At 52.4% G+C, this 15,086-nt stretch overlaps 1 protein-coding gene across 2 annotated transcripts in view; it reads right to left on the bottom strand.

Annotated features, from left to right (window-relative positions):
• The window catches only part of SIL1 (SIL1 nucleotide exchange factor), a 118,487-nt gene that overhangs the window by 30,208 nt on the left and 73,193 nt on the right, over positions 1-15,086 (bottom strand). For both annotated transcript variants that reach the window (XM_064724827.1, XM_064724826.1), the window contains exons 5-7: positions 8,707-8,803; positions 6,305-6,496; positions 1,672-1,793 (exon numbers count right to left, since the gene is read on the bottom strand). In XM_064724827.1, coding sequence (XP_064580897.1) covers positions 1,672-1,793; positions 6,305-6,496; positions 8,707-8,803 — 411 coding nt within the window. The remainder of the gene's footprint in view (positions 1-1,671; positions 1,794-6,304; positions 6,497-8,706; positions 8,804-15,086) is intronic.

The following is a 15,086-nucleotide window of genomic DNA, read 5'->3' as shown; positions in this document are numbered from 1 at the left end:
ATGCCCCCAACAGTTTAACTAGAGCATGGAGTAAGCTGAGAAAATGTATGAACAAACGAATTAAACAAGTGAGCACACAGCAGACAAGTTGGCATGTAGGTGTCTACTGAGAAAGCTTAAGCACAGCAAGGGGAAAAAAAGCAAACTCAAACCAAGGCATAATATCCCTCACATTTTGGAGCAGAGCTCTCAGACAATGTATCATCCAAACCACTCCAAATTACCATCTGCCAGAATGTCCTTCAAAGAAAAAAGGTCCACAAGTTTGCAAAGCAGCAGTTTAATGTTGTCATATCAGATGAGAGGCTCTCTCCAAAGAAGATTTTTGCACTTGAGTAAGAAACACTACACAAAATTGTGACTCTCGTGGCCGCTGCTACACTGTCAGGTACCATGAGACAATGAATTTTTGGAGTCCTGGCCATGTCATGGCAGGTACATCTGGAAAGAAGCTCTTTAGCAGTCCCTGTCATTTCATAAGTTACCTGCAAATGTTTCCAGACCCTCTGCATGATCTTCTCTGTATGCAGAAAGAGTCTACATAAAGAACCTGAGCAAACCACTCTGGTATTGTTTCAGAGACAAAGATACACCAGAATATGAAGAGCAGGTTTTGTTTCTCATGTATCTTCCTGTCATCCCTAAGTCAGGCTCTGTTTCAGACCAGAAGCTGGATCCTTCCCTGGTATAAACCTGGGTACCTGCTCCTGTCCACGAGGCCCATCCCTCCACGCACGCTGAGGGCCAACTGCATTGCATATGAGATTGCCAAGTAAATGCAGGTCTGTGCACCATGTGTTAGACTAAGCCATAAATAATTTATGATGCTGGAGAAGGTGACTGTATTTTTAGGTGTAGAAATATGCAGATAAAACAGTCCTGACCTTCAATTTTCACTCTGCACTTGTGATCCTGAAGTTTGAGTCCATCCAATGCATTTCTAAAGCCTCTGCACCTCTGAATGAGCAACACATCCCCTGCAAAGCCCCAAAACCCATAAACCAAAAGGGGGCACCAGGAAAACCCATGGAGCCCACTGGATACCTCCTGCAGCCAGCACTACACAGGATGCCTCAGCATGAGGCAGAGCAGGCTCCTTCCCCTGAACCTCAAACATTCTGCAGGTCAGTCTCCTCTGGATTCTGGCTGCTGACCCTTATTCCTGACCCCACATCTAATCAACACGCCTTTGATGTCAGAGGCACGTGTCCATGGGGCCCAGATCTCTGTCTAAAGACCACGGGAGCTGCTCAAATCAGCACCTTGCCATCTTGAAGCAGCCCAGGAGCAAGGATGAGGAAGGACAAAGGTGCTCACTGGGGTGCTTGGAACTGTACCCTCTGTCACATCTTCCTCCAGAGAGAGCTGTCAACGGGACAGAAGGAGAATTATTCCCCCCTTGGACATTGTAGAAACAGGGAGCTCAGGGAAACCAAGAAACAATCATAGATTTGACACCACATTACTTCTGGATGTGTCCAATAGCAAGATAAGGACACACTGAGGAGAAGGGGAAATGGGTGTTGGAAGGGCAAGGAAGGGGACAAGACAGTTTTGTGGTGTGTCACAACACAGTTTTTGGTCTCTGTTATCAGAAATAAACCAAGGGAGGTGGAGAGAGGCACAGAGCCCAGCTGAGGGCAGGTTTCACCTGGGCAGGGCAGGTCTCACCTGGACAGGGCAGCTCCCAGGACGAAGGCAGCATGTTCCTTCAGCGAGGCCTCGCTGCTGTTCAGCCCCTCGATCACCAGCCGGAGCCCACCCATGGACAGGAAATCCTTGGCATTGTCCACCTGGGAGAGAGCAGCTTCCATCAGCACAAAGCCCCAGAACACCTCCCTTCACACCCACAGCATCCCTTCCCTCCTGCTCTGACCAGCAGGGAGTTTTACAAGGAATTAAAAATTCCGAGGGAATGGCTGTGGCTGAGCTCAGCACAGCCCTGCCCACGAGCAGCGATGTCACAGCTGCCCAGGCACAGTGTCCTCGTGGGAGGACATTGTCACACTCAGAAGGCATCACTGGAAACTCAAATACTTTGATTATAGCTATCAAAACTGCTCTTGACACGTATTTTGGCAATTCAGGTGGTTGTCAAAAACTCGATATATCTGCTGATGTCAAAAAACTCCAGCTCTTTGCTCTCCCCTGAGCAAGCCTTTACTAGGGATCCAGGGAATTGCATGTTTTGCAAATGAAGTTAATTAATTGATGCTGTAATTGTAGCACCAGGAGTCAGGGATGTTTAGGAGCCTGTCAGCACCAACAGGGTGCAAAGGGGGCATGGGAGCGAGGAGCATGGGCAGTTCTGGGAGTTCTCCATGAGTTCCATCAACAACTTCCCATGGACAAGGAAGGAAAAAGCCAGTCCCAGCTTGGAGGTGGCATCCAGGAGCTTCCCCAGGGAGCAGCCCCACAATGACTTTTCTAAGCAAACAATAATGGATTAACTGCCAGTAGGGAAAAGTTTGCACATTAGTGGGAATTCATCAGCCTCTGGCTCTAAGTGGATCAGGGGCTAGCCAGGCACAGTCCCAGCGGGCATCTGCTCTTGGAGAGGAGATCAGAAAAGGCTCTGAGTGCTCACAGACAAAATTTAGAGAAACAGCACAAACTACTTCAAGTACAAAATTCAGTCCAAAGTCAAATCGATGCATTTTGGTATTCAATGATTTTTTTTTCAGTTTAAAAGAGGATCTGATGAATGCTCAGAACTGCCTGCACAGAAAAATCAGTTTCTGCCTGCACAGAAAAATCAGGTTTAGAAATTCGACATATCTCTCTGAAAGACAGGGACACAACAGCAATCATTGGCAGATGGAAACAGAATATAAAAATGAGTTATCAGCAGGGCAAGCCAACCCCCTGATGGGGTGGGACAGGACCACAAGCCATGCAGGGCATGTGGGACACTCTTCTAGTCAATGACTTCATGCTCAGTGTTATATTTATCTCAACCATGTACCTTCATCAAAATTGGCCCTAAGTCAGATATTTCAGGTACCCAGGAGAAGGAAGAAGCTTTGTGTCCTACGGGTCTGTCGTTACCAACCAAAGCAGGACCTGGGGAGCTCCAGCTCATCTCTGCTCCCCAGTGGGACAATACCCACCTGTCCCTCTGCAAAGCTGCTCTCTGCAGGTCTGCTGGGGCTGATTCAGGATTTGCAGCAGCTTTTGTATCCTTTCAGATGCTGTTCTTTTAACTGTCCCTATAAACCAGGCCTGCCAGAGCTCTCACTTTTCTGCAGACCCATCTTTATCTACAAAGAAATCTATGCAGCAACCCAATTTCAGCTGCCAGTGGGTCCTTTTATTACTCAGCCTCTGTAAAAACTGGTTTAGTGCTGGAATCAGACATTGACTTCTGCATGAGAGGGAATGTATGGACAGGCAGGAATTTGCATCCAGCAGCTGGTGTGGTAACACCAGCCCCTGCTGTAACCTCAGCAGCACCAGAGTCCTTTGTGCTGCCCCAGCGTCAGTGAGACACCACAACAGCAGAATGTAAATTGTGCTGTTGTGCTGTAAAGCTTATTCTGAAGATGTGTTTATCTTTTTTAACCAGAGTCTGTTGTGAGAGCTCCAGTTCTAAAACTAACAAAATCCCCAAACTTAACAACTTGAAGGTATTAACCTCTCTGGGGAGCTGTGGATGCTGCAAGGCAGCAGCTCCTACCTCACTTCAGTCCACTGAAATCAGCACAGAAGAAAAACCAAAGATCAAAAGAGCTCTTGAGTAAAGTACACAGGCAAAGCAGGCGAGGGGAGGGATGGGAGAAGAGCAAATATGACAGCAAGTTATTCAGGGAGCAGGTTTGAATTGGAGGAGAAAGAAAATAGGGAGGGAAGGTGAGAGAGAAAATGTTAGAAAACAAGAGCGAGGGAAAGCAGCATGTCAACTGCACACGATGGAGAGGAAATTAGCAGAGAGAGATGGTGTAGCATGTCAGAGCAGAGGAGAGGAGAAGATAAGCAGAGTAAATAATTGAGAGAAAGAGCCTGCAATGCCTGAGAACGGGTCTTGGCTCCACACACTGCTGTGCAAGCACCGTGAATGCTGTTTATGAGTTACGCTCTGCCCTCTTCACATTTGCATTTGGGTTTTATGCGTTACAGATAACCCAGCAAGCCAAACCCTCCTACTCCTTCTCCAAGACGGGCTCCCGAACATGCCAAGCTGAATCGTGGCAGAGGAGAAGCAAACCAGAGCTGGCAACCAAAAGCTGAGCAAAGGCAGAGCCCTTGGGCTGACTCTTCAAAGGCAGGAGAGAGCATCTCCCCGGGCTGGGCACCAGCCATGGCTCCCACAGCGTGCTCTGAGGCACGAGCTGCCCCGCACCCACTGCTCCAGGGTGACCATGGCACAGGGCAGGGACCAGCCTTTGCTTGCACGCCCTCCAGGGCATGGCATTTTCCACTCCACAGGGCATTCCATGCCCCGGAGACAGCAGCAGGATGGCCGGGAGCTGAACAGTTCTGAAAAGCCACGGCATGGCATGGTACTGCTCTGACGGAGGCTGGGGAAGGTGGGACCTGCAAAGTGGCCCTACACCTGTCCTGGGCCACCCACACCTGCAAGGATCCCCTGCTCCCACAGCAGGGCTGTGACTCGCTGCAGAGGAGTGCTGGCAGTTCAGCCCTTCCAGGGTTATGCGGCACCAGCGTCCTTTGGCTGCTGTTCAGTAATTACATTAAGCCACTGCTGCTAAAGTCAGTCCCAAGCAGAGATAATGCTCTGGACGCATTCAACTGACTGGAAGAAGAAAGAGGAGGAAAAGCCATGCTGGCTTAGAGACAAGTCATATTTCTTATCAGCTTCCTGCCTGACGAGAAGGTGCTGCCCAGCCATCTGCCCCGACAGCGCGGGCACAGAGCAGCGCTGTGATCGGCGCACAAAGGAGCCCCTGTGCTCCTGCCAGCCTCCTGCCATTCCCCCTCTCTGACCCCTTTGATGCTGCATGTGCTTCCCTTTGATGCTCCAGTCCCTGCTCCTCTGCCATTCTGAAATTGTTTGCCCCATCCTGTGCTGCAGGGATTTTCTGCTGGAATAGTCCAGACCAGCTATGCTGGAATTCAAGGCATGCCAGGGCATTTGGGGGTTGCTTTTTAGCACAATGGCCTGATGCTCTGGCACCCTTAATCAGGCAAGATTAGCCCTGAGTACAAATATGAAGCTCTTTGGGTGCCCATTGTTCACAGTTATTCTCTGAGTCACACAGATGCCGTCAGTGACACAAAAGCAGGGAGAACAAACAGCAAGGAAGCCTCTGCATGCCCACAATGACAATTCAGAGTGGAAATTCAAGACAAAGAGCCCTGGAAATAACACTTGTATCAGCTGGCACATGGACTCTCTCTCTCACAGCAGCAACACTTCAGCTACCTGCCCCCAAATACCACATTTGGTTCAACAAGTGCTGTTCCAGTGAAAGGACTTGCACTGGCACCTCCCAAGAGTTGTCCTATTCACCCTCTGAAATGACAAAGTGCCGCTGGAAACTCTCCCAGTGCACTCCAGACTCTCCCCAGTCACTGGGGAGGGAGAAGCCAAGTCCCTTCCCACACGGCAGAGCAGAGGCTGGATGCCCAGACACCCTCCCAGGGGTGGCACCAAGGCAGGCACCAAGCCCAGGGGAACAGAGCTCTGTGCCTGCAGCTGCATCCAAGGGGAGGTAGGAATGTGTGAGCTGAAAGCAGAGCAAGAGAGATCAGAGAGAGGGGGGAAAAGTGTGAGCACAAACCCAAGGAAGCGAGATGCCAGGAAATATGTTCACCCTCACACAGAGCTAATTAGCACAGCGAGGCTCTGCTTGCCACTGCTTACTCACACCAAGACAAAATAGGGGGTTTTGGGTGGCTGTCACCTTTCCTGGTACAAAGACGTTCTCTGTGAACTGATATAAGGGCACCTACCATCAACCACGGCAGCTTTCCATGGAAGCAGAGAGAAAATAATTATTTTCTGAGCAACCACCACTCTACTTACCCAAAAATGGCAGCTAAAACCCCATTTTGTAACATTAAGGAGATAAAAGAGGAAAAAGAGAGGATAAGAAGACCAGCCTGAGAACAGACAACAAATCAGGCAACCACCAGGATACTGCTGGCTCCTGGCACAAGCGATGATTAATTCCAACCTGGATATAAAATAAGCCTGCACTAGTCCTCTGCTGTCTGTTATTGTCCCAGGATTATGGTAATTAAGCAATTTGTATTACCTGATACTGATAAGAAAAATAAAGCCCCGTTTATGACACCGTATCCCCTGGATTTTACACGGTAGTTACTGAGGCATTCTTGTTACCTGGTGAACATAATATTCGAGATCATAAAGCGCCGCGACTTTCTCATCCAGCGTGGAGGCAGAGCTGTTGAATTTGCTGATTAATTTAACCATAATTTCATAATCTGTTTCTATCTTCATGTTCAGCTTTTCAAACTCCTCCTTCAGCTGCTCTATGGGCCGGAACTTCTTCCTCACCTCTTCCTCTCGGGCCTTGGAAACAAAAGGAGGAAAAACCAGATGTGAAGATAGGAGATGAAGAGAGACAAGACAGACACAGAAAGGAATGCCAGCCCCAAAATTCACAAAGGGAACCTGGCTGTCTGTGCCAATGGATTTATTGCTGTACATCAGAGGTGCAGGGGCAGGGTCCTTCTGAGAAGCCCAGGAACCCAGTTAGCTCTGATATACCCACAATACAAGTGAACAGTAGGGCTTTGTGCACCACTTCTACATCTCTACAGCATTTGTGCACTATTTCTACATCCCATTTCCATCCAGCTCAACATCAAACCCACAGGCAGCAGTACTGCTGTTCTCTGCTTGCCTGCAAGTGGATCTTCTCAAAACCTGGCTGCAAAAAGCCCTGAGGCATCTCCCTGATCTTACAGCTGAACCTCTCAGGAACCGGACATGGGGCTGGAAAGCTCCAGAGGTCCCATCCAGCCCAACGTGCCCAGGGACTCCAAGGAGTTCTCAGACACAGACAAAGATGGTTTCGCCATTCCAAGCATTGAGCAAATTCCAGGAAGGGTCTATCTCCTAGGGAGAGGTGTTAGGACAGAAGCTGTCATAAAGGGAGGCAGAAGGAGCAGTGATAAGCTGGGGGCAGCTGACATGCTGTGCCATGGGGCTTGGCCAGCACACAGCCTGTCCTGAGCTCATCTCCCTCGCAGTAACAGCACCCCAAGGGCTGCCCTGAACAGAGAGCTGACACAAAACATGTGGTGAGGAGGAAAGGCTCTGTCAGAGATCTCAGAGAGCCCCAGAGGTGCAGGAACATCAGCACTGGTGGCACTGGGGACAGAGCCTGCTGCTGCAGGGGACAGAAGCAGCAGAGAGGCCATGCTGGAGCTGGGCTGCCCCAAGGACAGGAGAAAGGCAGAAAGCCCCTTTTGGAAGGCATTTGTCACAAATGCCAAGATGTGTTTGTATGCAGAGTGAGCCTCAGCTGGAGGGTTTGCACTGTCCTGCTCCCCATGAGGGATCAGAGAGGGCTGGAGGAAAACCAAGTGAGCAATGGAGATGAAAGCTGTGTCAATGGAATGATAAATTACCAGAGGTACCACACCCAACCCATCCCTCCCCGAGCTGCCTCTGCCGGAGCACAGAGAGGCTCAGTGTAACTCCATTTCCTCTGACACTGAGCCTTCAGGGATGGATTTGCTCTCTGCAGGAGTGACTGCAAATGGAATACTTTAGGTCCATTAGATGTAGCTGCTTTTAGCCCAGTTGCTGGGACAAAAGCTATTCTAACAGGGGGTTTTAAAATATGGCTTATTTTCACCTAATAGAGTATCACTAATTTTTGCATTTCAATGATCCTCATTTCCAGCAGCCCTTTTCAGCAGCCCTGCAATCAATCAGCAATGCTGCTATGGAAATAATCTCCAGCAAATGAAATCATGCCGTGCTGCCACATAAGGGAAGAAAAAGCCTTTCTGTGACACCAGAACTTTAGAGCCTTGGCCCCTCTTTCAGTTTTTGTTTGAGTGAGCCAAGACCAAGGCAGCAGGAGGAGCGAGGGTTAAAGAAATACTGCTGAGGGGGAGAAGGGAAAGAGGCTCTGATGCACCTGATGAGTCACACATCTTCCCACCTATTTACTTCGGGTTGTGGGTTGTTTTGTAACTAAATGGACAACTTGGAGCTTGTGTAAGGAAACGTCAGCCCCTGCTTCACCATGGCCACTTGAGTTTTGCTATCCAGAGCACAAGGTTGGAAACCCAAAGCAAGGAGAGTAAAGGGAAATACCCTCTGTAAATACTGTCAGCTGCAATCCAGTTCCCTTTGGGGTCTGCAGACATTTTTGTGAATTGAGCTGCAGTGAAACAGAAAAATTACATTGTTCAGAGCAGCTGTGGCTGCCCCTGGATCCCTGGAAGTGTCGAAGGCCAGCTTGAATGGGGCTTGGAGCACCCTGAGATAGTAGAAAGTGTCCCTGCCCATGGCAGGGGTGGGACTGGATCAGCTTTAAGGTCCTATCCAACCCAAACCACTCACAGAATCTTCGAGTCATACAGAAAAGTCAGGGAACAATATCACTAACAGGTTAATAAAGGTATTTCAGGTCCATATTCACCACAAAATTAGTTTGCACAGTGTTTTCCAAGCAATCATTTTAACCATTGTGTTTCAGCAGAGAGTAACAGGGTGTTTTCAGATCCCTGAAATGTGCATTGCTTTAGAAATGGGAAACTCACCTTCCTTTCTGCCTTCTCACTTTCCTTCATTTTAGCCAAGGCCTTTTTAAGCTCCTCAGATGTGAATGAATTTGCATCGAGATCAACCTTGCCCAGCCTTGCAGAAGAAACAAAACAAACAAGAACATGTAATGAGTGAAAAACGGCCGCAATTCTATTTTCACTGTGACATTCTAGCAATGTATAAGGGCAGGAGGAAAGGAATGAAAAAACCTACCATACACAACAAAAGATTAGTCTGAGTGCTGGATTCTGTGTCAGGCTCACAGACACCTCCCCCTGACAATATAGGGCTCTGCTGACCCAAATTCTAAGATCCCATCACAATAAAAACAGCTGATGAATTGATACCTCAGAATTTCGTGTTGCAATTGAGGAACCACCCCAGCGCCACTATATAACTGCAGAGGGCCTACAAGCTTCAACTTGCAGATTTCAGCTTATGAACATTGTACAGAGAGTCACAGGAGACCTCAGAACCTTTCCAGTGAGGGAAGGGACTACAGAGAAGTGAGCAAGGACTCTTGGTCAGGAACTGTACTGACAGGACAAGGGACAATGCGATCAAACTGCAAGAGTTGGAAGACATTTGATGATGGGAAGAAGTCCTTTACTCTCAGGGTGCCTGTCCCTGACACAGGGGCCAGTGCAGAAATGCTGTGGATGCCCCATCCCCAGCAACATCCAACGCCAGGTGGGACAGGGGCCGCAGCAACCTGCTCTGCTGGGACCTTGCTCAGCTTGGAACCACATCATCTTTAGGGTCCCTTCCAAGCCAAACCATTCAAGGATTTGATCATTCTGCCATCCCCATCTCCCACTGAGCAGCGGCCCTGAAACTTCAGTGACATCACAGCTCCCACAGGGTTCCAGGTGGAACGTCCAGCACCTGGAAACGAGCACAGCAGACACTTCACCGCCTGCCAAGGGTCAGTTGCTGCTCACCCTGCGCTCTGACCCTCAGCGCTGAGCTGCTGCTGCTGCCTGGGCTATTTCTGCCACCTGCTGTGGAGCGCCAATCCCAGCAGGATGTGCTCTGCTGTGCCCGTGGAGGTACAGTGCCATGCCAGGCAGGGGGCACCCGGCTTGGGCAGGCTGCAGCCATGTGGGAATGGATGGGGTGGGACAGGAAGCCCACTGGGAGATTGTGCTGCCCCTTGCAGGCTGACAGAGACACCGTGGAGGACATGGAAGTGGACCAGGGGCTGGAGGAGGAAGAGATGATGGAGGTGGACTCCTCCTCTACTTCCATGTCCTCCCCTGTTGAGGACATGGAAGTAGACGAGGAGGACACCATCGAAGAGATGGAAGTGGATGAGGAGGATGACACCGAGGAGATGGAAGTTGACATGGAGGATGAGGAGGAGCCCATGGTCCTTGGGTGAATATGGAGCCCCACAGGTAAGACAGGCAGATGCTTGCCACGCCCTGCCCACACACACACTGGGTCCCCTGACGCCAGGCTGGGGCTGGGCTGGATGGCCCCGCTCAGGGACACGGTGCCCGCAGGGGGCCTGGATTGTGCTGCCACAAGCACCAGCCCCGGCCTGCCCTGCGCTTGCCTGGGGCCACGCCAGCCCTGCCAGCCCCGGCCCAGCCCCTGGGGCCCAGCTCCCAGCCCTGCTGGGCCCAGTGCTGCCGCCTGAGTCCAGCTCTGCTGCTTCCTTTCTTCCAGGACTCAAGCATATGATGGCAAAGATGCCACGTCTGTAAATACGTTTGAAAGTTTGAAGATTTCTGTAAATACGTTCACTACGTTGAAGATCTCTGTAAATACGTTTTGAAGATTGTTAGCCCATTGATCCCATGTAAATATCTGTACATTGTGTTGTTTGTTGTTATAACAATGTTTTTAATGACACATATTCTGTAAATCCTAGATTTGCCGATTATCGGCAAATAAATCCTGTTTCTTTTAAAACCTGACTTCTCTTGGCCATTCCTTTGGGCACAGGCAGCCTTTGCACACTGTGGGTTCCACTTGTTCCACTTCCGGGGCTGGAGGTCCCTGGGGGTGCTGGCACGGCCACCCCGGGGCTGGGGTCCCTGTGCACAGGGGCTCCCACTGACACCACTCCTGGCACTGGGCACTGCTGCTCTTCCTGGCCTGGGCACAGCGCTGTCCCCAAGAGCTCAGCTCTCTCTCACCAGCTCTCACCCAGGGGGCTCTCACAGCACTGGCCCCTGCAGCCATGCCACCAAAGCAGGCAGCAAACCTTCAGCCACCCTTCCTGCTGCAGCCACAGGCACTCCTGGGCCCAGAGCCGCCAGCAGGCCACAGCCATCCAAAATCCACCTGCACGCTCTCAAGGCCACCACAGCCTTGGCAACTGGGCCACCTGCATCTGGGCTGCTGCAGGGGCTGATCTTTAAGCCTTGCAGCCTCCAAAGGCCCTGGGCTCTGCTTCCCAGCCTGCTCTGCACTGCCCTGAGCCCGCATTGTTCCAGAGACAAAAGCCAGGCCAGGGCATCCTCACCCTGCCCGCACTCCTGCTGCTGGCAGCGGCCACTGGCCCCTGGGCCCCACTCGGGTGACAGCTGCAGGGACAGGGCAGCCTGTGCTGGGCAGGGGGCACGGGGCTTTGGGCCCTGCGCTGCTGCTGCTGCTGCTGCTGCTGCTGCTGCTGGGGGCCATGGGCCCAACAGGGCCCCGAGCTCAGCCCCTGCCCGGCCAGCTGCCCCCAAAGCCCCACACTCCCCCAGCATCCCCATCACAGCTGCCAGGGGGAAATCCCATGGGCTTCAGGAAAGAAATTCCCCATAGTGACTAAACCAAGGGGTCCAAGGGGAAAGTCAGCACCAGCTGATGTTTACAGCACCTTGACAAAGGTGGCTGCAGGGCAGCTGAGATCTCCAGGGCCTCTGGCAGTGCCTGCTCTGCACGTGAGCCTGTGGGGCTGCTCCCACTGGGACACAGCACCGGGCTCAGGCCTGCCCTCTGCCCCTCACAGCTGATCCCAAGGAGCAGGCTCACAAAGCAGTTTCAGACCACTGCCTGCAGATATTTCAATAGACTACATGTCATTCAAAGAAGCCACCTTGCACATTTAGCTCTGGTGTCGTGGCATGAGAAGCCATGAAGGTGCCTCTCAATGTGCACTCTGGGCACTTCCACTGCCATCCCAACGGGAACACAAAGGACAGGCCTCTGCTTTCAGCACTGCTGAGCTCCTCACCCAGCAATGAAGTCTCAGGAAGAGGCAGGAATTATGTGCACCAGAGATTCTGGACTCCAATAAATGGCATGAATTCCACAGGCCATCCAACCCAATGACCTGCATGTCTCTACTTTTTCCTCTTTCTCTCATCCCTCATGTCACTTTCCCCAAAACCTACCATTGCACAAATGGCTGAGGCATCTACCATTAGGGTATCCTTACACCATGATGCCAGCCTAGCTAAGGCTACATTAGTTTGAGCAGAAGCTCAAATCATTTTGGATGTTGCACTACAAGATGTCATCACTGTGGTACAGGAGAAAGGTTTTGAGATTGCAGCAGATAAAGTCCAAAGAGAGCGCCCTGTGGAAGTAGCTTGGCCTAAAAAGCACAGAGAGAACCATCACACCCAAACACTGCACATCAAGGAAAACCCAAAGACTCTGCCAGAACTCCACATGCTGTGTGGAAGCTGTTTTGATGTCGTGGCATGAGAAGTCATGAAGTGCTCTGAAAGTGCACTCTGGGCACTTCCACTGCCACCCCAAAGGGAACACAAAGGACAGGCCTCTGCTTTCAGCACTGCTGAGCTCCTCACCCAGCAATGAAGTGTCAGGAAGAGGCAGGAATTGAGTGCACCAGAGAGCCTGGCCTCTAATAAAGGGCATGAATCCCACAGCCCACCCAAACCAATGCCTTGCATGTCTCTACATTTTCCGTCTTCTCTCATCTCTCGTGTCACTTTCCCCATTTTCTCTTACTGGGAACTTGGCTTCTCTCTCTCCTGTCTGCAGGTTAGGCCACACGTGTGACCCAGCAGTAACAGCCTGACCCACAGGGAAGTGGGAGAGCCCTCTTGGTCAAGAACTGTAGTGACAGGACAAGGGAGAGTGGGATAAAACTGCAAGAGTTGGAAGAGATTTGATGATGGGAAGAAGTCCTTTACTCTCAGGGTGCCTGTCCCTGACACAGGGGCCAGTGCAGAAATGCTGTGGATGCCCCATCCCCAGCAACATCCAAGGCCAGCTGGGACAGGGTGAACAGCAACCTGCTCTGCTGGGAGCTTGCTCAGCTTGGAACCACATCATCTTTAGGGTCCCTTCCAAGCCAAACCATTCAAGGATTTGATCATTCTGCCATCCCCATCTCCCACTGAGCAGCGGCCCTGAAACTTCAGTGACATCACAGCTCCCACAGGGTTCCAGGTGGAACGTCCAGCACCTGGAAACGAGCACAGCAGACACTTCACCGCCTGCCAAGGGTCAGTTGCTGCTCACCCTGCGCTCTGACCCTCAGCGCTGAGCTGCTGCTGCTGCCTGGGCTATTTCTGCCACCTGCTCTCAGTGCCAATCCCAGCAGGATGTGCTCTGCTGTGCCCGTGGAGGTACAGTGCCATGCCAGGCAGGGGGCACCCGGCTTGGGCAGGCTGCAGCCATGTGGGAATGGATAGGGTGGGACAGGAAGCCCACTGGGAGATTGTGCTGCCCCTTGCAGGCTGCCAGAGACACCGTGGAGGACATGGAAGTGGACCAGGGGCTGGAGGAGGAAGAGATGATGGAGGTGGACTCCTCCTCTACTTCCATGTCCTCCCCTGTTGAGGACATGGAAGTAGACGAGGAGGACACCATCGAAGAGATGGAGGTGGATGAGGAGGATAACATCGAGGAGATGGAAGTTGACGTGGAGGATGAGGAGGAGCCCATGGTCCTTGGGTGAATGTGGAGCCCCACGGGTAAGACAGGCAGATGCTTGCCACGCCCTGCCCACACACACACTGGGTCCCCTGACGCCAGGCTGGGGCTGGGCTGGATGGCCCCGCTCAGGGACACGGTGCCCGCAGGGGGCCTGGATTGTGCTGCCACAAGCACCAGCCCCGGCCTGCCCTGCGCTTGCCTGGGGCCACGCCAGCCCTGCCAGCCCCGGCCCAGCCCCTGGGGCCCAGCTCCCAGCCCTGCTGGGCCCAGTGCTGCCGGCTGAGTCCAGCTCTGCTGCTTCCTTTCTTCCAGGGCACACGCACATGATGGCAAAGATGCCACGACTTTGTAAATACGTTTGAAAGTTTTGAAATTTCCTGTAAATATGTTGACTACGTTAGAAGACTCCTGTAAATACGTTTTGAAGATTGTTAGCCCATCAGATCCCATGTAAATATGTACACTACTGTTGATGTTCTTATAACGATTTTTATACGAAACTTGTTCTGTAAATCCTAGATTTGCCGATTATCGGCAAATAAATCCTGTTTCTTTTTAAAACCTGACTTCTCTTGGCCATTCCTTTGGGCACAGGCAGCCTTTGCACACTTGTGGGTTCCACTTGTTCCACTTTCCGGGGCTGGAGGTCCCTGGGGGTGCTGGCACGGCCACCCCGGGGCTGGGGGTCCCTGTGCACAGGGGCTCCCACTGACACCACTCCTGGCACTGGGCACTGCTGCTCTTCCTGGCCTGGGGCACAGCGCTGTCCCCAAGAGCTCAGCTCTCTCTCACCAGCTCTCACACAGGGGGCTCTCACACCACTGGCCCCTGCAGCCACGCCACCACAGCAGGCAGCAAACCTTCAGCCACCCTTCTGCTGCAGCCACAGGTGCTCCTGGGCCCAGAGCCGCCAGCAGGCCACAGCCATCCAAAATCCACCTGCACGCTCTCAAGGCCACCACAGCCTTGGCAACTGGGCCACCTGCATCTGGGCTGCTGCAGGGGCTGATCTTTAAGCCTTGCAGCCTCCAAAGGCCCTGGGCTCTGCTTCCCAGCCTGCTCTGCACTGCCCTGAGCCCGCATTGTTCCAGACACAAAAGCCAAGCCAGGGCATCCTCACCCTGCCCGCACTCCTGCTGCTGCCAGCGGCCACTGGCCCCTGGGCCCCACTCGGGTGACAGCTGCAGGGACAGGGCAGCCTGTGCTGGGCAGGGGGCACGGGGCTTTGGGCCCTGCGGCTGCTGCTGCTGCTGCTGCTGCTGCTGCTGCTGGGGGCCATGGGCCCAACAGGGCCCCGAGCTCAGCCCCTGCCCGGCCAGCTGCCCCCAAACCCCACACTCCCCCAGCATCCCCATCACAGCTGCCAGGGGGAAATCCCACGGCCTTCAGGAAAGAAATTCCCCATAGTGACTAAACCAAGGGGTCCAAGGGGAAGGTCAGCACCAGCTGATGTTTACAGCACCTTGACAAAGGTGGCTGCAGGGCAGCTGAGATCTCCAGGGCCTCTGGCAGTGCCTGCTCTGCACGT

Source organism: Zonotrichia leucophrys, chromosome 13 (genome assembly GCF_028769735.1).
Source record: "Zonotrichia leucophrys gambelii isolate GWCS_2022_RI chromosome 13, RI_Zleu_2.0, whole genome shotgun sequence".
In the NCBI taxonomy this organism is placed as follows: Eukaryota; Metazoa; Chordata; class Aves; order Passeriformes; family Passerellidae; genus Zonotrichia; species Zonotrichia leucophrys.
The sequence above is the reverse complement of the archived record's forward strand: the minus strand, read 5'-3'. Positions and strand labels throughout refer to the sequence as shown.